The following is a 23,354-nucleotide window of genomic DNA, read 5'->3' as shown; positions in this document are numbered from 1 at the left end:
GACTAAAGGACATGTTATTGTTCATTGTCTCCATGGTAACAGATGATAAAGCCGTAAATACTGAACCTCATCAGTGTTAGAATGCCTGTCCATCTACTTTTCATGTACGTATAGAAGCCCTCTTTGTTAACATTAAACAACACTATGATTGTAGTGTACCAAGTGAAAACTCTAATAAAAACTTGAATAAAGAAATAAAAAAATAAACAAAGAGAATTAAAAAAAAAAAAAAAGACTGCCAGTCCATCAGCCGATCTGATCACCGTCCACAGATCAGCTGTTGTAAAGTGCAGGTAAACTGTGTAACTGTGTCTGGGTCAGTGTGTACCACATTCACCCCATAGGTCAGTAGGAAACACTGCGTCATCCTCTGATCATGAACTCCAGTAACCTCACACAGTCACACGAGCCTTCCCGGTGACGTCACGGCACTGGCCCCGCCCCTTTATCACCCTATTCCCTCCGCTCTTTCCTCATTGGATGAATCTTCACACCTCCTTTCCCTGATTGGACGCTTCACCTGCCAGTCACAGCATCGGGCTCCGTCAACGCATGTTCCAAACGCATGCGCAGAGCGGACTGTAAGTGAAGCGAAAGGAACGTTTAAAGGAATCCCAGACGGTTGTGGACAGGTCTGCACGTGCACAGGATCCATGACATCATAAATGCTGCACTTCTTAAAGGTTAGGGTTAGAAATACTGGATGGAAGTGAGTTTACAGGTTTATTTTAGGAACAGATTCAACAGAAACACACGGAAGTCTGACCGGATGTGGACATTAAATATGATTCAAGTGACGGACGTTTTCTAATGTGATTAAAAAAAACCCAACTCATCATTTCGCCAGTAAACTATTTAAAGGGTATTTTCTGTTCTTTTCTTCATGAAAATGACAATTAAACGTGATCTTTGATGAAAACTTTGGCTTATTCTTAGTCTTATTATTCTTATTATTCTTATTTATTTATTTATTTTTGCTCAGGTGACTGGAAATTAATTTTTTTTTTAATTTTTAAATTTTTTTCCCACACATATTTATTCATTATCTGTTACTGAAAATACAGCGTAAACATGCAGAATACAGTATTAATATACCAACATAAACAGAACCAGGGAACAAAATGTACAGGCAGAAAAGGTTCATGAGTTCACATAAAGGTAATAACAGATCAGTGGGTTTGACAGCTTACTTATTTTCACAGTATTAAATGTTTGAAATATGGTTTTAAATATTAAAAAAAAGAAGGTTTGTGATTGTAGAATTTGGATTTATGAATATGATATTTTGCTACTAACAATTTGGTTGATGATGTAACACTGATCTGATTTGGTGGCAGAATATGAATAATATAAAAAAATATATGTATTTAAATAATTTCTGAAACACCAGAATTGACCCTTCATGTAAAATGAACTTTCAACATGTTTTATTTGGCCTTTCACAAACTGATAGAATAAATCCAGAAAAAAGATCATATCATCAACCTTTTAGTAATATTTACCAAATTTCACATTCATCGCACTAAATTTGCACAGCAGCGTCCCAACATTATTGTTTTTAAAGCACTTTTTTCAATTATTTAGATGATTTGAAGAACATTATAAACTCTAAAGTGAGTAAAATAATAAAAAAAATCTATGTCAAGTATATAATCTTATTTAATTCATAGAATTTTTATTTTTATACCTCAACCTTATTTTATTTTATTTTTGTTTTATTTATTTATTTATTTTTACTTACATTTGTTTCTATATATTGGAAATGTAAAATATTTTGTGAAGTGTTTCTATTTTTTTTAAATCCTAACTTCAATGCAATATTATTATGTATATATACTATTCAATTGTTCATTGTTCAATAAAAAATATAATAATAATAATAATAATAATAATAATAATAATAATAATAATAATAATAATAATAAAACCCATAGAACTAATATTAAATGATTCATTTGTTAAGGTTGCTGTATTTTCATGTTTTCTTGTAAAGATATATGATCAGTCTTTTAGTAATATTTACCAAATTTCATATTCATTGCACCAAATTTGCACAGCAGTGTCCTAACATCATTGTTTTTAAAGCACTTTTTAACCAATTGTTTAGATGATTTGAAAAACATTATAAACGCTAAAGCGGGTTAAAAAAAAAAAAAAAAAATCTATGTCAAGTATATAATCTTATTAAATTTATTTAATTTCTATTTGTATACCTCAAGCTATTATTGTTATTGTTATTATTATTATTATTATTATTATTATTATTATTATTATTTCTACTATTATTTATTTATTTATTTATTTATTTTATTTTTTACTTACATTCATATCTATACATTGGAAATGTAAAATATTTTGTGAAGTGTGACTATTTTTCTTTTTTAAATCCTACTTTGATGTAATATTATTATGTATATATATTGTTGAATTGTTCATTGTTTAATAAAAAAAAAAAAAAAAACCAGGAGAACTAACTAACTAACTAACTAACTAACTAACTAACTAAATAAATAATAATAATAATAATAATAATAATAATAATAATAATAATAATAATAATAAATAAATAAATAAATAAATAAATAAATAATAAAACCCAGAGAACTAATATTAAATTATTCATTTGTTAAGGTTGTTGTAATTTCATGTTTTCTTTGTCGATGGTTTGTTTGTTCTTTGTTAACTGTATTCTTTGAAATAAAGTTCAATTAAATAAAAAAATAAAAAAGGATGTGACATTTTGATATAAACATGTCGGATAGACAGGATGAATTATTCAGAGGACCCTTCTAGACTCTTCTTAATAATTAAATCCTGGACTCAGGTTGGACCGGTCTAATTCTACACCGGTTCCGTGGACATGAACTGTAGTAACCCCGCGCAGACATGTAGTTTTTTTTTTTTTTTTTTTTTTTTTTGGGTGAGTGTGATTCCGGGGGCGTGCATGGACTTCCTCTATCAGTGGCTGCATCCGAAGCCCTGCCTCTGTTCTCATTGGACCGGAGGACCGAGCCAAGCCGTCAGCCCATGTGGCGTGGCCAGAGCCGGTGTGACACGGTTAAATTCACCGGAGGAGAAAAAAAACACCCAAAGAAGCACCGAGGATCACCCACGGTACCCACGGACAGACCCGGACACGCACGCACGGACGCGGACACGGACACGCGCATCCATCTGAAATATCAGACCATATTCGATCATATTCGACTTTATTCGACTGCAGAAACGAACGGGAACAACCAAGAAACACATGAACTCACCGGACATTTGAGTCAGGAGTTTTGGAACCCACTGGACCCGAAAACACCGGCATATCTGAGCCAGAACCAGAACCATCCAGAACCACTAGACTGGACTGGAAGAGTGGATCCGGATCCGACCCGAACCGAACCCACCGGACTGGAAACACCGGTAGGTCTGTGCACGCGCATCAGCGGTGATGAACGGGTTCTTTATGATGAAAGAAGTTCTGTTTGGACTGGAACGGTTCTGGTCCTCAGGAAACACCTTCATATGGGTTTATCTGAGGTTTTTTTTTTTTTTTTTTTTTTAATTTATGTCAATGAATAAATTATTTATCAGTTGAACCTGAAAAACAAAAGCATCTCCAAAAAAAGATAAACTTTCAGGATCTAGAAAAAAGGGAGGGTTGGAGTTAATGGATTTTATTAATTTAAAATAAAACGGATTAATGTTTTAAGGCTAGGGATGTAACCATATGAACATTTCATATCACAGTTATTGTGACTAAAATTATCACGGTTATCATTATTATCGTGGTATTGTGGAAATTGTGCTCAAAATGTTCAAAAAGTACAAATACACACACTGAAATAATTTAACCAAGTTGTACTTAAAAAAAACTGAAACAAATAAAATAATTGGCACAATGTACCTTCTGTTGCAGAAACATTAAAATATTAACCCTTAGGGGTCTGAGCCTATTTTGTCCGTTTTTCAGTCCTTTTGATTTTGCCTTTATATACTATATAAACAAATGTTTCCTGTACCCATGTTTGGGATCTTTTTTTTCAGGACAACTTCATCTATATCATCTGTCTATTATTTTTTCACTTTAACCTACTATATCAACATAAAAGGACAAAACACACAAAAAGATATAAAATCCGATTTGAAACATGTATATAATTTATTGCATAAATAACACACAGATGCTTAATGAACCTTTTCAGAGACTTTAAAAGTGAATATTGGTTCCAAATATTAGGTATAGAAAATTAAAATTGTAATAAATTAAAACTATACTCAAATATTTGACATAAAAGCAGATTTTTACCCCGTTTTTTCCCCTAAAAGTGCGGTAATCAAACACGGTGATCATGATCATTAGAATTTAAACGGTAATACTAACCGCCTGCAATTTTACAGCGGTTTATCGCTATAACAGTAATCGTTACTTCCCTATTTAAGGCTCCTCAGTCTATTTGTTTTTTTATTCTACACAACATATTTAAACATGTTGGAGGGTTACATTTGTAACTACATCCCCAAACCTCCTCTGGAACTTTCTACATTCCATCAGTAAACTCTACTTTCTTGGAACGTTTTCTGCACACAGCTGTTATTTGGAACCATGAAAAAACATTAGTTACACATAAACTTGTTTTTATGCAGAGTTGGATCGTCAAAGGTCTTATTTTTATGAATGACCTCTTTGACAAAGATGGGAACATATTAACATATGAACAAATCATGATAAATAAAGAATACAATTCTGTATTCAAAGAAAAAATAAAAATAGAATAATGTTTTGCATTTGTTCCATTAATTGTGATGGATTCTTCTGTCACTTTGTCGTGTTTAATTGGGCTGTGTAAGAATCTGGCAATACGATACAAATCACAGTACTAGGATCACGATATGATATATCACGATACTGTTAAAAGGCAAAAAAAAAAAATATTGGTTTTCTTTCTTTTTTAAAAGATTATACCCTGGAAGAATTGAATTACACCAGAAATCTGCACAAATACTAAACATATTTTTATTGGATCCCAATAGGATCTAATGCTATATCACAAAATGTTCCTGTGTTCAAACTGAAATTCTGTTTTACAGACATTACAGTTTAAGATCCTGTTCAAATGTCCATATTCTATTAGTTCAGAACTAACATCAGAACATTAGTTTAGTTCAATCCCACCAAAGGAACTAACATTATTTAATAAAAGTGTTAAATAATAATAAATGAAATATAAACAAAAAAGAAAAACAAAACAAAAATGAACCTCCACAATATCTGCATTTGAATAAATACCTAAAAACATCGATACTGTGCTTTTTAATATCGATACAGTATTGTGAAATGATATATTGCGATATATTGCAGAGCCAATATTTCCTTACACCCCTAATGTTTAATGGATCCTGTTGTTTAAGGTGCCACTGAAAACAGGACAAATGTTATTAACCATCAGAACAAACACACTTTTATTAACTTCACACATGTAGTTCTGTGACAAATTCAGTGAATCTTGAATGTGAGTTTGTTCCAAGGTTATTATCGTGAGCGAAAAATAACGGAATGACGGAAACTTGAATTGAAAAAACATTTTCGTTAACTGAAATAAATAAAAACTATAATGAAAAGAAAAAAATGATAACTGAAACTGTATTGTGTGTTTACAAAACTAACTAAAACGGATAAAAATTATTGATAAAATTCCCTTCGTTTTCGTCTTTGTTAATGTCGGATTGATATGAAATTGATTTATTTTGCTCTAGAAATTTTATCTAGCGGGACCATACGACACTTGACGGTCCGTCACTTGTGGTTTCCAGTCGTCTTCTGGTCCCCACTCTACCTGGAAACATGGAGACTAACGTTGGGAGAAAGTAGCAGAGTCCTGTCTGGGATTTATTTGAATACGACGGAGAAGAAGAGAAAAGATACGACAAAACTAAAACTAAAACTAAAACTAAGCTTTTAGAAAATAAATGAAAACTAATAAAAACGAGTAAACCTGCTCTAAAAACGAATTAAAACGAACTGAATTAGAGAAAAAAAAAGGTCAAAACTAAATAAAACTAAACTATAATGAAAAATCCAAAACTATTAGAACCTTGGTTTGTTCCTTGTTCATCCTGTTGTACATTCACTCCTCTCACACTAGTTCAATAGCTGACTTTTCTTTCTTTCTTTCTTTCTTTCTTTCTTTCTTTCTTTCTTTCTTTCTTTCTTTCTTTCTTTCTTTCTTTCTTTCTTTCTTTCTTTCTTTCTTTCTTTCTTTCTTTCTTTCTTTCTTTCTTTCTTTTACCCTTCTTCTGTGGCCAACAAACACACTGATGTCTGTGGAGTTTCAGGTGTTCCTTCTGATTCCACAGTGGGTTCTCACCGTAGAAAAGGCCTTTGTTCTGTGTACAGATAACGAACCACCTCAGGGATCAGTGTCTGCATTCAGTCTGTGTGTTTTTGTTCAGTCGGTTCATGTAAGAATACTGAATAAAAACCACCCAGAGCAGCAGGACACAGTTATTAACATAGATCTGATTAGTACCAATTAGGGATGTAACAGTTACCGGTGCAACAATAAACCGCTGTAAAATTGCCAACGGTTAATATTACCATTTAAGTTCTAATTGTAATGATAACTAGGGCTGTGTATTGGCAAGAATCTGGCGATACGATACAAATCACAATAATAGGACCACGAGACGATATGTCGCGATATATCACGATACTGTTAACAAGGCAATATTTTTTGTTTTGTTTCTTCTTCTAAGATATTATTTCCTGGAAAAATTTAATAATACTAGAAATATGCACAAATGCTAAACACATTTTTATTTGATCAGAACAGGATTTAATACAATATCACAAAACTTTCCTCTGTACAAACGAAATTTTGCTATAAATAATAATAATAAATAAATACATAAAATGATGCTTTACAGACATTACAGTTTCAGATTCTGCTCAAATGTTCATTTTCTGTTAGCTGTGAAATGAATGTATAGTGTTCAGTCACTGAATCATCCAATATCACAACATTATCTTTGTGCGATCCCAACAAAGGAACTAACATCTGCCTCTTAGACAGTAAAAAGTGCTTTTAGGATGATTGAAATAACCATTATTTAACAAAACAGTGTTATCCATTGTAAAAAAAAGACAAAACTACATGCATGACCTGCAATATCACAATACTACCTTTTTAGTACAAACAACAGAGCAAAATACCCATTCGAATAAATACCTAAAAATATCGATATAGTACTTTTTAATATCGATACAGTATCATGAAATGAATTATCACGATATATTGCAGAACCGATATTTTCTAACACCCCTAATGATAACTGTGTTTGATCACCGCAGAAAAGGCCTGTGTAAAGATCTGCTTTTCTGTCAAATATTTGAGTATAGTTTTAATTTATTAATATTTTAATTTTATATACCTAATATTTGGAACCAATATTCACTTTTAAAGTCTTTGAAAAGGTTCGTTAAGCATCTTTGTGTTATTTATGCAATAAATTATACACATTTTTCAAATTGGATTTTTATATTTTTGTGTGTTTTCTGTCCTTTTATGTTTTATAGTAGGTTAAAGTGAAAAAATAACAGACAGATGATATAGATGAAGTTGTGCTGAAAACAAAGATCTCAAACATGGGTATTGTAAACATTTGTTTATATAGTATATAAAGTCAAAATCAAAAGGACTGAAAAACAGCCAAAATAGGCTCAGACCGCTAAGGGTTAATATTTGAATGTTTCTGCAACAGAAGGTACATTGTGCCTATTATTTTATTTGGGTTTTTTTTTTTGTTTTTTTTTTTTTCAAAATACAACTTGGTTAAATTATTTCAGTGTGTGTATTAGTACTTTTTGAACATTTTGAGCACAATTTCAACAGTACCGCGATAATAATGATAACCGTGATAATTCTGGTCACAATAACCGTGATTAGGGCTGTGTATCGGCAAGAATCTGGCAAAACGATACAAATCCCAATACTAGGATCATGATATGATATATCACGATATATCATGATACTGTTAAAAAGGCAATTTTTTATTTGTTTCTTTTTTTAAAATGATTATTTCCTTGAAGAATTGAATTACACCCAAAATATGCACAAATACTAACAAAAAAAAAAATTGCCTTGTTAACAGTATTGTGATATATCGCAATATATCATATCGTGGTCCTAGTATCGTGATTTGTATCATATTGCCAGATTCTTGCCAATACACAGCTCTACTTGGTAACCCCTCTGTGCAGAAGTTTCTTCATAAATACCAGTGTAGTCTCGTACGTGGCATTAGCGTACAGGTGTCAAACATGCGGCTCGGGGGCCAAATCCGGCCCACCAAAGGCTCCAGTCCAGCCCCTGGGATGAATTAGTGAAATGCAAAAAATTACACTGAAGACATTAATCATTTTAGTTCAGGTTCCACATATAGACCAATTTAATCTCCAGTGGGTTGGATCAGTCAAATACTATCATAATAACCTATAAATACTCACAACTCTAAATTTTTCTCTTTGTAAATGTAAATATTTTCATGTCATTTTACTGTATTTACACTAAAACAAACTAACATTTCACAAAATGCAAAAAACCTCAACAAATATGAACATTTTAAAATGTCTGAAGTGTAATTTTAACAATATTCTGTTTGTTATTATATTTTTTGTGTATTTGTAGATCCACTGTGATCTGTAAGTTATAATTTACATGTTTAAATAATAAACTGAGACATAATATTGTTAAAATTGCACTTAGTTTTCTTAAGAAATTTCAGTTTGTTCATATTATTCCCTTTTTTTTAAAGGATAGTTTGTAGATGTAAACATTTTCATCACATAATTTTACTTTTTTCACTTTAAAACATAGAGAAAAGTTTGGAGATGATATTATTTATATATTATTGTGTTATTATTTTACTGGTTTGGCCCACTTCAGATCAAATTTGGCTTAATGTGGCCCCTGAACTAAAATGAGTTTGCATTAGCGTGTGACCTGGACCAGGTGAGGGTTTTGTATTTGAAGGTGCTACATCTGATCTATCTAATCCCAGATCAGTTCATCCTGGAACTCAAATCCTTTTAGAGTCTGAGTCACAGACTGGCCCAGGTTGGATATGTTCACACTCTATGCTAACACCAGAGCTGTGCGGACCTGAAGGTGGAATACTGGGACATATCTGAGAAATGCATTATGAGCCTGATAAAGGAAGGTGAGTTTGAAGGAAGGATCGTTGCTCCTTCATTCACAGCCCCGGTGTTGGTTGGTCTGGGTCGGTTCCTGGTGTGGTTCACTGACTGTGTTTGGACGACAAAGGTGGAAAAGTTCTTATGGGATCACTCTTTCTTATTGTCTTTGTCTTTTTCTGTGTTACAGACTCAACATGGACGACATAGTTGTAGCAGGGATATCAGGCCGCTTACCTGAGTCTGACAACCTGGAGGAATTCTGGGAAAACCTGATCAACGGTGTGGACATGGTAACAGAAGATGACAGACGGTGGAAGCCAGGTGAGACCCAGACCTTTGATTCTTCACCATCAACAGTTCCCAGGACGAGACCATGTGTGTCCAATGGGTTAGAGCACAGGTGTCAAACATGCGGTCCGAGGGCCAAATCAGGCCCGCGGGATGAATTAGTGAAATGCAAAAATTACACTGAAGAAATTAACAATCAGTGGTGTCAAAATCATTTTAACTAAGGTTCCACATACAGACACATACAGACCAATTATATTTCAAGTGGGTCAGAACCAGTAAAATATTATCATAATAACCTATAAATAATGACAACCACAAATTTTCTTTGTTTTTTTGGTGTGAAAAAGTAAAATCAGATGAAAATGTTTACATTACTTTGCAAAAAATATGAATAACCTGAACAAATATGAACAAACAGAAATGTCTTAAGGAAAGTAAATGCAGTTTTATCAATATTCTGCCTGTAACTAAATGCTTTGTGCGATTGTAACACACGTGTAAATGATAAACTGATACAAACGAGGCAGAATATTGTAAAAATGTTATGTTGACACTTCAAATTGTTCATGTTATTACCTCCGCCAAGGAATGGAGGAGGTTATGTTTTCATCTGGGTTTGTTTGTTGGTTAGTTAGCAAGATAACTCAAAAAGTTAGGGACGGATTTTGGTGAAATTTTCAGGAAATGTTGATACTGGCACAAGGAACAAATGGATTTTGCTGGTGATCGGGGGTGGCTGATCTGCCTTGGTGGAGGTCTGTGCTCTCCAGGTGCTTTTCTAGTTTAGATTTTTAATGAAGCTTTGTAGATTTAAACCTGATCATAATATAATTTTACTTCTTTCACTGTTATTATTTCACTGGTTCGGCCCACTGCAGATCAAATTGGGCTCAATGTGGAACTGAACTAAAATGAGTTTGACAGCCCTGGGTTAGAGTCACAATATTGATTTTTTTAAATTTATGCCAAGAATGTAAGGAAGGGATTCTTTACTGGCAGTTGTTTTTGTAATATAAGATAAATACAGAATGTAAGAAAACTAATCAAATAAGAAGGTGGGGAACAACATTCAACAGAATGTCTTCATCTAGATCAGGGGTGTCAAACATACGTCCTGGGGGCCAAATCCGTCCCACCAAAGGTTCTAATCCAGTTCATGGGATGAATTTGCAAAGTGTAAAAGTTCCACTGTCAAGGCTATGGAACTCACTTTAGTTCAGGTTCCACATACAGACCAGTATCATCTACAGTCAAATAATAACAGCAGAAGAACCGACAAAAAAGAATGACTGCAGATTTTCTTTTTGGTTTGATGGGAAAAAAAATATTACATTATGTCTATAAATAATGACAACTTCAAATTTTTGTCTTTGTCTTAGCGCAAAAAATAACACTAAATTATGAAAATGTTTACAATTACAAACTATGCTGCAACAATAAAATGTGAATAACCTGAAATGTCTAAAGAAAATTCAGCACAATTTGAACTCTTTTCTGCCTGTTCCTCAGTGTTTAGTGTCTTTGTAGATCTGATCCATAATGCACATGTACAAATGATAAGTTGAAGCAGAATATTGTTAAAATCGCACTGATTTTTCTGAAGAAATGTCAGTTTTTTCAGGTTATTCACATCTTTTTTGTTTGAATACTTTATAAAAGTAAGTATTTTCATAATTTAATGGTATTTTTTGCACGAAAACAAAGACAAAACTTTGGAGTTGTCATTATTTATGGGTTATTCTGTTATTATTTTACTGGTCCGGCCCACTGGAGATCAAATCGGGTTGAATGTGGAACCTGAAAGAAAATGAGTTTGAGAACCCTGATCTAGAATCTAAGTCGGACTGTTACAGTGAACATTGGGCACTCAACTGAGGTTCAGTTCCAGATTTTGCCACTAGGTGTCACACTTCCACTTATAAAACACCACTGCCATGAGTTAAAGCAGGGTTTCTCTGTTCAAATGTTCATCTTTGGTACCAAAATGTGTTTGTTGATCTAAAAAAATGTAACTCTATTGTCATAGTTGTAGATAATTGAACATTTCCTTTTTTTTTTTTTTTCAAAGACTTTATTTTTCAGTTTTCAAATAGGCATCTACATCAATATAAGACAAATGAACTAGTCCAAGGCAGAACAACACACACGAACATCAAACCCCACCCACCCAAAGGCTCACAGAGAAGGAAAAATAAATGAAGAAAATAAAATAAAAATAGAAGGGGGCACACAGTTCGACAGACTTTTATCATGTAAAAAGAAAGAACTTTAAATCCAGATTACAGTCTGATGCATAATGGTTGTGTTAATAGTCTGTTATTTCGAAACAGTTCTATGATACCAAGGGTCACTGCAAAGATGAGGACAGAAATGAAAAAAGAGAAGGAAGGAAGAAGTCTACTGGGAGGGCATGCCTTGAATAAAGTTTACGAAAGGGTTCCAAGTTAAAGTGACATCCCTACATTTTTAATCTATTCTGTATAGGGGTGTAAGAAAATATCAGTTCTTCAGTATATCGCGATATTTCATTTCATAATACTGTATCGATATTAAAAAGTACTGTATCGATGTTTTTAGGTATTTATTCAAATGCAGATATTGTGGAGGTTCATTGTGGTGTTTTTTTTTGTTTATATTTTATTTATTATTATTTAACACTCTTTTATTAAATAATGTTAGTTCCTTTGTTGGGATTGAGCTAAAATACTGTTCTGATGTTAGTTCTGAACTAACAGAATATGAACATTTGAACAGGATCTTAAACTGTAATGTCTGTAAAACAGAATTTCAGTTTGAACACAGGAACATTTTGTGATATAGCATTAGATCCTTTTGGGATCAAATAAAAATGTGTTTAATATTTGTGCAGATTTCTGGTGGAATTCAATTCTTCAAGGAAATAATAATTTAACAAAAAAGAAGCAAACAAAAAATTGCCTTTTTAACAGTATCATGATATATCGTGATATATCGTATCATGATCCTAGTATTGTGATTTGTATCGTATTGCCAGATTCTTGCCAATACACAGCCCTAATTCTGTATCTAAGCTTTTCCAGTGGGCGCAGGGAGAGGATCTCCTTCACCCATTGTTGGAAAAGATGGCGCTTTATATCTGATTTCACATTTCCTATTTTTATTTGCATAAATATTGTCTCAGAGCAGTCTGGTTGAGTTTATTTGTATTATTTAAGCAAAAATCGAAGTTATTTGTAATTTGAACAAAACATAATTCAAGGAAAAGCAAAAAGTACTGTTACGAGTAGGGATGTAATGATTACCGGTATAATGATAAACCGCGGTAAAATTACCAACGGTTAGTATTACTGTTTAAATTCTAATTATCATGATAACTGTGTTTGATCACCGCAGAAAACGCCCCTGTAAAGATCTGCTTTTATGTCAAATATTTGAGTATAGTTTTAAGTTATTACAATTTTAATTGTATATACCTAATATTTGGAACCAGTATTCACTTTTAAAGTCTTTGAAAAGGTTCGTTAAGCATCTTTGTGTTATTTATGCAATAACGTATATACATTTTTCAAATTGGATTTTATGTTTTTGTGTGTTTTCTGTCCTTTTGTGTTGATATAGTAGGTTAAAGTGGAAAAAAAATAATAGGCAGATGATGTAAATGATGTTGTGCTGAAAAAAAAGATCCCAAACATGGGTATAGTAAATATTTGTTTATATAGTATATAAAGGCAAAATCAAAAGTACTGAAAAATGAACAAAATAGGCTCAGACCACCAAGGGTTAATATTTGAATGTTTCTGCAACAGAAGGTACATTGTGCCTATTATTTTATTTGTTTTTTTGTTGTTTTTTTTTTTCAAAATACAAGTTGGTTAAATTATTTCAGTGTGTGTATAATAATGATAACCGTGATAATTTTGGTCACAATAACGGTGATATGAAATTTTCATATCGTTGCATCCCTAGGTACGATATTGATACTTCTTTCAATTTGAGTTCTGATTGCACCACTGGTACAGTGTTGTTGGGGTTGAGGGGGGTCTGGAGGTTTATGGTCCTCATGGGGGGGGGGGGGGGCGGGGCGGCAGTGAGTTAAAGGGAACAGAAAACATGCTCTCATAGATGGAACATAAACCACAGTCATCACTGACTCAGTTTGAACTGATTAGTTTTCAATTCAAACATTTGCATGTTTTGACAGATGTTTGTATCTGTCCAAACTCTTCAAAGTCTCATAGTTATAATGGTAATGAAGACGGTAGGAGTTTGTTTATGTAGATGTCCTCTCCAAAGATGGCTGTGACTCTGGCTTTGAAACTGTGATTTCATGTCTTTTATAAACGATAAAACTGTAAAATCACATGATCAGGATGAATGGATGTCAGCCTGGGGTCCAAATCCGGCCCGCCAAAGGGTCCAGTCTGACCCTTGGGATGAATTTGTGAAATGCAAAAATTACACTAAGATATTAACGATCCTCTTAGTTCAGGTTCCACATTCAGAACAATTCAATCTCCAGTGGGTCAGACCAGTCAAATACTATCATAATAACATAGAAATAATGACAACTCCAAATTTTTCTCTTTGTAAATGTAAATATTTTCATGTTTTTACACTAAAACAAAGATTAATTTTGCAAAAAAATGTGAATAACCTGAAAAAATATGAACAACCTGAAATGTCTTAAGAGAAGTAAGTGAATTTTAACAATATTCTGTCTGTTATTAAATGTTTCGTGTGCTTCTAGATCCACTGTGATCTGTAAGTTATAATGTACATGTGTAAATAATAAACTGAGGCAGAATATTGTTAAAATTACACTTATTTTTTCAGTTTATTCATGTTATTCACATCTTTTGAAAGGATAATTTGTAGATGTAAACCTTTTCATCATGTAAATTTATTTTTTTCGCTCTAAAACATAGAGAAAAGTTTGGAGTTGTCATTATTTCTATATTATTCTGTTATTATTTCACTGGTTCGGTCCACTTCAAATCTAATTTAGCTGAATGTGGAACTGAACTAAAATGAGTGTGACACCCCTGCAGTATTTTATTTGAGATTGAATTGGTCTGAATGTGGAGCCTGAACTAAAATGAGCGTTAATATCTCAGTGTAATTGGGTTGGACTGGACCCACTGGTGGACATGATTTGGCCCCTGGGCCGCATGTTTGCCCCCCCTGGTTTCTGTGGATAGGTGTTTCAAATGGAATGTTTTCTAATGTAGTAGTAGAAGTTCTTATCAGATAAGACGTGGCTGCTGCTTCGGTTAGGGACTGTTCAACACAAAAGAAACATGGAGAAACTCGTCAAAAATGCAGCGTGTGTTTACCTGACACTGGGTTAAAATGTAAGGATCAGAAAGCCCCCCCCCCCCCCCCATTCCATTGTGTGTGGGAATGTTCATACAGTTTATCTTTCAGGGGCAAAAATATCAGCCTTGTGGGTAAAATCATTGGCAAAGAAATTCCTTTAATTCCTAAAATGTGTTTATTGAATATTTATCCACAGATTCTTATCATTTCTAAAAATGTACAATCTTTGCTAAATATTTGTTTTTTGGAAGCTAAATAGATCATGGAAATCTGACCCCCCAGTCCTGCTTCACAGTGGGTGAAGGGAAGGATACTTTTGACACAACAAAGAATAGACTTGACAAGTTTTGGAAACATGGACCTTTTTCTGCAATTAAAAATAAATAAATAAATAAATAAATAAATAAATAAATACCTGCACTGTAAAAAAAAACAAAAAAAAAACGTAAAAACATCGGTAATATTCTGGCAGCTGGGGTGCCAAAACAAGTACTGTTAAATAACAGAAAGTAACCGCCATCTCATAAAAATATGGTAATTTTCCATAATTAAAATACATTTTTTTGCCCTAATTTTTCATGAGATTTTGAGATTTGGCAACTTTTTAATGTTTAATAAAGAATATTTTCATGTTTTAAAACAATCAAATTACCTATATATATATATATATATATATATATATATATATATATATATATATATATATATATATAATTTTCAGTGAGACTCAGTTGTACAATCCACTGATAAAAACTGTATTTGGACAGTTTATCAGTGCTTATACATGTTATACATTCACAAAAATACATTTATTCAACATTTTTGTTGTGGAACCTCCCATAATTACACAAAATATTTGTCAATTAACAAATAAGTCTTGTTAAACTTACAGAACAAATACTTCTTTTACGGTTAATTGTCAGTAATTTTATCTCATTTTATTGTTTTTTTTTTTTACGGTATTAAACTTTAAATTAACGGTTTAATCTCATAAATAGAAAAGAAATATTTGTGAAATTACGATACATTTGTAAATGTATTTTAACTGAATTTTTCTGTGAAAAAAGAAAAAATTTCTTTTAAAAAATAGAAATTTTATGGTTATACACAGTTACAGTTTTTTCATGTTATTTTACATTTGACATGTAAAATCACACTCTATTTTTGTCATTTCATTGATATTTTCCTGTATCTTAAAAATACAGGAAAAATCTGTAAATAAACAGTGAAAATTCTGTTAAATTACAGATTTTTTTTACAGTGTGTTGATGGCTGGATGGACGACATAAATTGATATATGTTATTATTTGATGCATTTTATTAGTAGTCGTTTGTTTCTTGTGTGTTTTTTGTATTTTTATTTACATATATAGTCTATATGTGCTGTGTTGTTTGTAACTTGTTGTATTGGTTAAAAGAAAAAATCTCAATAAATACATGTTTAAATAAAAAATATGATGATAGTGATTGGAAAGAAGGAGTTCCGTCAGTCAGTTTTTGGACATTTCTGTTTTAAGACGGGGTCATCGGGGGAATCATGTGGGACCGTTTGTGACCCTGTGAATATGACGTCCCACCTTCAGTTTAGAGAAGGGGTCTCAAACATGCGTCCCAGGGGCCAAATGCGTCCCCCCAAAGGTTCCAATCTGACCCCTGGGATGAATTTGCAAAGTGTAGAAATTCCACAGTCAAGGCTGTGGAACTCATTTTAGTTCAGGTTCCACATACAGACCAATATGATCTACAGTCAAATAATAACAGCAGAAGAACCGACAAAAAAGAATGACTGCAGATTTTCTTCTCGGTTTGATGTGAAAAAAGTATTACATTATGCTGATAAATAATGACAACTTCAAATTTTTGTCTTTGTTGTAGTGCAAAAAATAACATTAAATTATGAAAATATTTACATTTACAAACTATCCTGTAACAATAAAATGTGAATAACCTGAACAAATATGAACAACCTGAAATGTCTAAAGAAAATTCAGCACAATTTGAACTCTTTTCTGCCTGTTCCTCAGTGTTTAGTGTCTTTGTAGATCTGATCCATAATGCACATGTAGAAATGATAAGTTGAGGCAGAATATTGTTAAAATTGCACTGATTTTTCTGAAGAAATTTCAGTTTTTTCAGGTTATTCATATTTTTTGTTTGGATAGTTTATAAAAGTAAGTGTTTTCATAATTTAATGTTGTTTTTTTTGCATTAAAACACAGACAAAAATTTGCAGTTGTCATTATTTATAGGTTATTCTGTTATTATTTGACTGGTCTGGCCCACTGAAGATCAAATCAGGCTGAATGTGGAACCTGAAAGAAAATGAGTTTGAGAGCCCTGGTTTAGATGATTTGGAGCTCTACTCTTCTGTTGTGGACATGTTGTTTTTCTATTGTCATGAATATTATGTGTCATCGTATGTATGGTGTGTTGTTTGAGCTCAGGACCAAGGTTATTATCGTTAACGAAAACTAATGAAATGACGAAAACTAGAATTGTAAAAACCTTTTCATTAACTGAAATAAATAAAAACTATAATTAAAAGAAAAAAATGATAACTAAATGAAACTGTATTGTGTGTTTACAAAACTAACTAAAACGTATAAAAATTATGGATACAATTCCCTTTGTTTTCGTTTTTGTCAATGTCGGATTGATACGAAATCGATTTATTTCACTCTAGCAATTTTAGCTAGCGGCACCACATGATATTTAACCGTCCGTCGCTTGTTCACTTGTGGTTTCCAGTCGTCTTCTGGTCCCCACTCTACCTGGAAACATGGAGACTAAAGTTGGGAGAAAGCAGCAGAGTCCTGTCTGGGATTTATTTGAATACGACGGAGAAGAAGAGAAAAGATACGACAAAATTAATACTAAAACTAAACTAAAACTAAGCATTTAGAAAAAAACGAAAACTAATGAAAACTAGCAAACCCGCTCTAAAAACGAATTAAAACTAACTGAATTAGAGAAAAAAAGTCTAAACTAAATAAAACTAAACTATAATGAAAAATCCAAAATTATTAGAACCTATTGTCTATTATCTGGTTAAGTCCAGAAATACACTGAACCATAAGGCTGTACATATAATTTACTGTTCACTTCTACTTACTTACATGTCCTATTTTGTGGGAGTGTGGGGCTGGACACATACAGCAACTGTAAATACTATAGTCCTCCTACAAAAACCAGCCATACGTATTATTAATAAGGCCAGTTACTATGAACATACTAATGAATTGTTTATGAAATCCAATATTATGAAATTTAATGATTTGGTTTACTATAAAATAATGCAAATAAAGTATAAAGCCAAGTTAAAGTGACTCCCTGTCTGTGTACAAAGGTTCTTCTCAACACATGAGTCTAAATAGGATTTGTGAGATGTTTGTAAATTTGTCGTACAAAAAGCTAAAAAAGAGACTAAAAGAAGATGTATATGTGTTGGAGTTCAACTATGGAATGAGTCCAGCATGGATTTAAGAAAGTGTAGCCCATTTGTGATATTTAATAAAATGGTACGTAAGGCAATTTTTGAAGGATACAACTGTTAGGATCTAATAAGTAATAAGTAAATAATTTATTTTTGATTCTACATTAAATTACCATTAATTTGGTTGGTTATGTTTTCTATTTTTCTGGTTTAGTTTCACTTTTTTTAAAAATGTTTTTGCTTGCTTGTTTGGTTGTATGCATTGTTGTTTTTTCTTCCTATATTGAATGCTGGGTAACTGAATTTGTTCTGTAGGACAGGCATTAATAGAAGCATTCTGCTTCTGCCTGGGCCTTTTCAGTCACTAACCTGTTACTAATGTTTGAAGTATTGACACTGGTTGGATTATTATGTGATGACTGAATAAATAATTTCATCATCGTCATCATCAACCTTGCTCAGGACAAATGTGCTTTGGGAGACTGAAGTGAATCTGAACTTGACTGGCTGTATATAGTTTGTAAATAACATTTTCCTGGTTGTTCTCTCTCCTTCTAGGTCTGTATGGTCTTCCAAAGAGGAATGGAAAACTGAAAGACGTCAGTCATTTCGATGCGTCTTTCTTTGGAGTCCACCCTAAACAGGCCAACACCATGGACCCCCAGCTGAGGATCATGTTAGAAGTGGCCTATGAGTCCATCGTGGATGGAGGTGAGGGAACAAAGGGAAGAGTTCTACGACTGAAAACTGAAAAAAGTAAAATAAAATAATGGGATATCCAGGGTTCCTGCGGGGTCTTAAAAAGCCTTAAGTTTTAAATTTACAAATCTGCTTTTAATGCCTTAAAAAAGTCTTTCAAAGGTGTTAAATTTGATTTGTTAGGTCAGGGCTGTCAGACTCATTTCAGTTCAGTTCCACATTCAGCCCAGTTTGATCCCCAGTGGGCCGAACCAGTGAAATAATAACAGCACAGGTGTCAAACATGTGGCCTGGGGTCCAAATCAGGCCCGCCAAAGGGTCCAGTCTGGCTCTTGGGATGAATTTGTGAAATGCAAAAGTAGATATTAAGATATTAACAATCCTTTTAGTTCAGGTTCCACATTCAGAACAATTCAATCTCAAGCGGATCAGATCAGTCAAATATTATCATAATAACATAGAAATAATGACAACTCCAAATTTTTCTCTTTGTAAATGTAAATATTTTCATGTTTTTTCACTAAAACAAAGTATAATTTTGCAAAAAATGTCAATAACCTGAACAAATATGAACAACCTGAAATGCCTTAAGAGTTTTTTTTTTTTTTTTTCAATTTTAACAATATTCCACCTGTTATTAAATATTTTGTGTGTTTGTAGATCCCCTGTGATCTGTAAGTTATAATGAACATGTGTAAATGATAAACTGAGGCAGAATATTGTTAAAATTACACTTATTTTTTCAGTTTGTTCATGTTATTCACATCTTTTGAAAAGATAGTTTGCAGATGTAAACCTTTTCATTAATGTAATTTTACTTTTTTCACTTTAAAACAGAGAAATGTTTGGAGTTGCCATTATTTCTATATTATTCTGTTATTATTTCACTGGTTCGGTCCACTGCAGATCAAATTTAGCTGAATCTGGCCCCCGAACTATAATGAGTTTGACACCCCTGCAGTATTTTATTTGAGATTGAATTGGTCTGAATGTGGAACCCTGTAGGAACCTGGAGGAACCCTGGGTAGAGCATATGCTTTGTGACAGAGGACATGCTTTTTTGGTTGCAGGGCTGAATCCATCGACGCTGCGCGGCAGTAAAACAGGTGTGTACATCGGAGTGAGCGGTTCTGAGGCCAGCGAAGCCTTCAGCCGAGACCCGGAGGAGCTGCTGGGTTATAGCATGACCGGCTGCCAACGCGCCATGTTGGCCAACAGACTGTCCTACTTCTTTGACTTCAGCGGTATGAACACAAACACTGCCTGAAGTTCACCGAATATCACTCACTCAGCACATATTTAAAAAAAGGATCGTTGTCTCACCCTTTAATTTCCGTACCCTTTACACTGAAACTCCATCACACACATAAAAGCCTTTTGTAATATACTGTTTATAGGGCTGTAAGAAAATATCGGTTCCGCAATATATCACGATATTTCATTTCACAATACTGTATTGATACTAAAAAGTACTGTATTGATATTTTTAGGTATTTATTCAAATGCAGATATTGTGGAGGTTCATTTTTGTTTTTCTTTCTTGTTATTTTTTATTTATTATTATTTAACACTCTTTTATTAAATAATGTTAGTTCCTTGTTGGGATTGAACTAAAATAATGTTCTGATGTTAGTTCTGAACTAATAGAATATGAACATTTGAACAGGATCTTAAACTGTAATGTCTATGAAACAAAATTAAGTTTGAACGCAGGAATATTTTGTGATATAACATTAGATCCTGTTCTGATCAAATAAAAATGTGTTTAGTATTTGGGCAGATTTCTGGTGTAATTCAATTCTTCCAGGAAATTTTTAAAAAAAAGAAACAAACAAAAAATTGCCTTTTTCACAGTATCATGATATATTGTGATATGTTGTATTGTGATTCTAGCATTGTGATTTGTTAGTTAGTTTTGTAAACACACAATACAGTTTCAGTTAGTTATTGGTTTTTTCTTTTAATTATAGTTTTTATTTATTTCAGTTTTTATTTATTTCAGTTAACGAAAATGTTTTTACAATTCTAGTTTTCGTCATTTCGTTAGTTTCCGTTAACAATAATAATCTTGGTTGATATTGAAAAGACTTCCTGGTGTTCCTCCTGCTGGTATTAAACCGTTCCACATCTGGATCCTCTTTGGGTTTGACTCGTGTAATTCCACTGTTCGTTTCTTTTGTCCAGGGCCGAGCACCGCTATCGACACCGCCTGTTCCTCCAGCCTCCTGGCCTTAGAAAACGCCTTCCACGCCATTCGCCAAGGCCACTGTGACGCAGCGCTAGTGGGAGGAGTCAATCTACTGCTGAAGCCAAACACCTCGGTGCAGTTCATGAAACTGGGCATGCTCAGTCCTGACGGCACCTGTAAATCTTTTGACTCCTCAGGTAAATGAAATGGAAGTCTCTTGTACTGGTCAGTTTGAAGTGTTCTGTTTCAGATCATTAGGGTTCGGGTTCCAGATCTGTTCTGATCTGTAGTCAGAGGAACAGTTCAGTTATAGTTAAAGGACAGTGTCTTCAACACTTATTCTGTAGCGTTAGCATGTTCTTTTGTTGGAAGCTCCAAGAATAAGTCCGGATACTTTTAGGTCTCATTTTTTAAATTAATTTTTAACTTGATCTGACCAAGGTTCGAATAGTTTTGGATATTTCATTATAGTTTAGTTTTATTTAGTTTAGACTTTTTTTTCTCTAATTCAGTTAGTTTTAATTAGTTTTTAGAGCAGGTTTGCTAGTTACCTCCGCCAAGGAAGTTATGTTTTTACTGGCGTTAGTTTGTCTGTCTGTCTGTGCACAAGATAACTGAAAAAGTTATGGATGGATTTGGATGAAAATTTCAGGAAATGTTGATACTGGCACAAGGAACAAATGATTAAAATTTGGTGGTGATGGGGGGGGGTTAGGGTTAGGGTTAGGGTTAGGGGGGGTTAGGGTTAGGGGGTTAGGGTTAGGGGGTTAGGGGGTTAGGGTTAGGGTTAGGGTTAGGGGGGGGCTACAGGGGGGCCACAGGGGGGCCCACTGATTTGCCTTGGCGGAGGTCTGTGCTCTCCAAGTGCTTCTAGTTAGTTTTTGTTTTTTTGTAAATGCTTAGTTTTAGTTTAGTTTTAGATTTTTTTATATCTTGTCTCTTCTTCGCTGTTGTGTTCACATAAATCCCAGACAGGACTCTGCTGCTTTAGTCTCCATGTTTCCAGGTAGAGTGGGGACCAGAAGACGACTCTAAACCAAGTGACGGACCGTGAAGTGTCGTATGGTGCCAGCAGCTAAAATTGCTGGAGTGAAATAAATCAATTTCATATCAATCTGACATTGACAAAAATGAAAACGAAGGGAATTTTATCCATCATTTTTATCCATTTTAGCTAGTTTTGTAAACACACAATACAGTTTCAGTTAGTTATTGTTTTTTTCTTTTAATTATAGTTTTTATTTATTTCAGTTAACGAAAATGTTTATTCAAGTCTAGTTTGCGTCATTGCGTTAGTTTTCGTTAACGATAATAACCTGGGATCTGACCACAAACAAAGTACAAAGTATACCCGATCAGAAAATGGATCCAGACATTCCAGTGCACATCACTTTTGTGATCCTTGTAAGCTGATCCCCCAAATAATAGGCTAACCCACAGGTGTCAAACATGCGGTCTGGGGACCAAATCCGGCCCACCAAAGGGTCCAGGATGAATTTGTGAAATGCAAAAATTACATTAAGATATTAACAATCCTTCTAGTTCAGGTTCCACATTCAGAACAATTCAAACTAAAGTGGGCGGGACCAGTCAAATACTATCATAATAACATAGAAATAATGACAACTCCAAATGTTTCTCTTTGTAAATGTAAATATTTTCATGTTTTTACACTAAAACAAAGATTAATTTTGCAAAAAATGTGAATAACCTGAACAAATATGAACAACCTGAAATGTCTTAAGAGAAGTAAGTACAGTTTTAACAAGATGTTTTGTGTTTTTATAGATCCACTGTGATCTGTACATTATAATGTACATGTGTAAATGTTAAACTGAGGAAGAATATTATTAAAATTACACTTATTTTTTCAGTTTGTTCATGTTATTCACATTTCTTGAAAGGATAGTTTGCAGATGTAAACCTTTTCATCATGTAAATTTACTTTTTTCACTCTAAAACATAGAGAAAAGTTTGGAGTTGTCATTATTTCTATATTATTATATTATTTTTTTACTGGTTCGGCCCACTGCAGATCAAATTTTGCCAAATGTGGAACTGAACTAAAATGAGTTTGACAGCCCTGGGCTAACCCTATACTGAGATGTGACCCATACTATCCTAAGAACTTTACCACTAACCAGTGAAACAAAGGAATCCTAACTACTACTGACTAATATGTGATTACACATAAGACTTCAGCTATCTAAATTACAATAATATTTTAGTTGCCTTCTTTTTTTTTTTTTTATAATTAATTTTTT

At 33.2% G+C, this 23,354-nt stretch overlaps 1 protein-coding gene across 1 annotated transcript in view; it reads left to right on the top strand.

The window, feature by feature from the left end:
* The first annotated feature begins 9,113 nt into the window (after positions 1–9,113).
* The window catches only part of LOC115410365 (fatty acid synthase-like), a 66,518-nt gene continuing 52,277 nt past the window's right edge, over positions 9,114–23,354 (top strand). Inside the window, 5 exon segments of the mRNA XM_030121989.1 lie at positions 9,114–9,207; positions 9,372–9,505; positions 18,762–18,914; positions 19,973–20,146; positions 21,087–21,287. Coding sequence (XP_029977849.1) covers positions 9,182–9,207; positions 9,372–9,505; positions 18,762–18,914; positions 19,973–20,146; positions 21,087–21,287 — 688 coding nt within the window. The 5' untranslated portion in view covers positions 9,114–9,181.

The sequence above is a fragment of the Sphaeramia orbicularis genome, chromosome 19, assembly GCF_902148855.1.
Source record: "Sphaeramia orbicularis chromosome 19, fSphaOr1.1, whole genome shotgun sequence".
Lineage (NCBI taxonomy): Eukaryota > Metazoa > Chordata > Actinopteri > Kurtiformes > Apogonidae > Sphaeramia > Sphaeramia orbicularis.
This window is presented reverse-complemented; position numbering and strand designations above follow the sequence as displayed.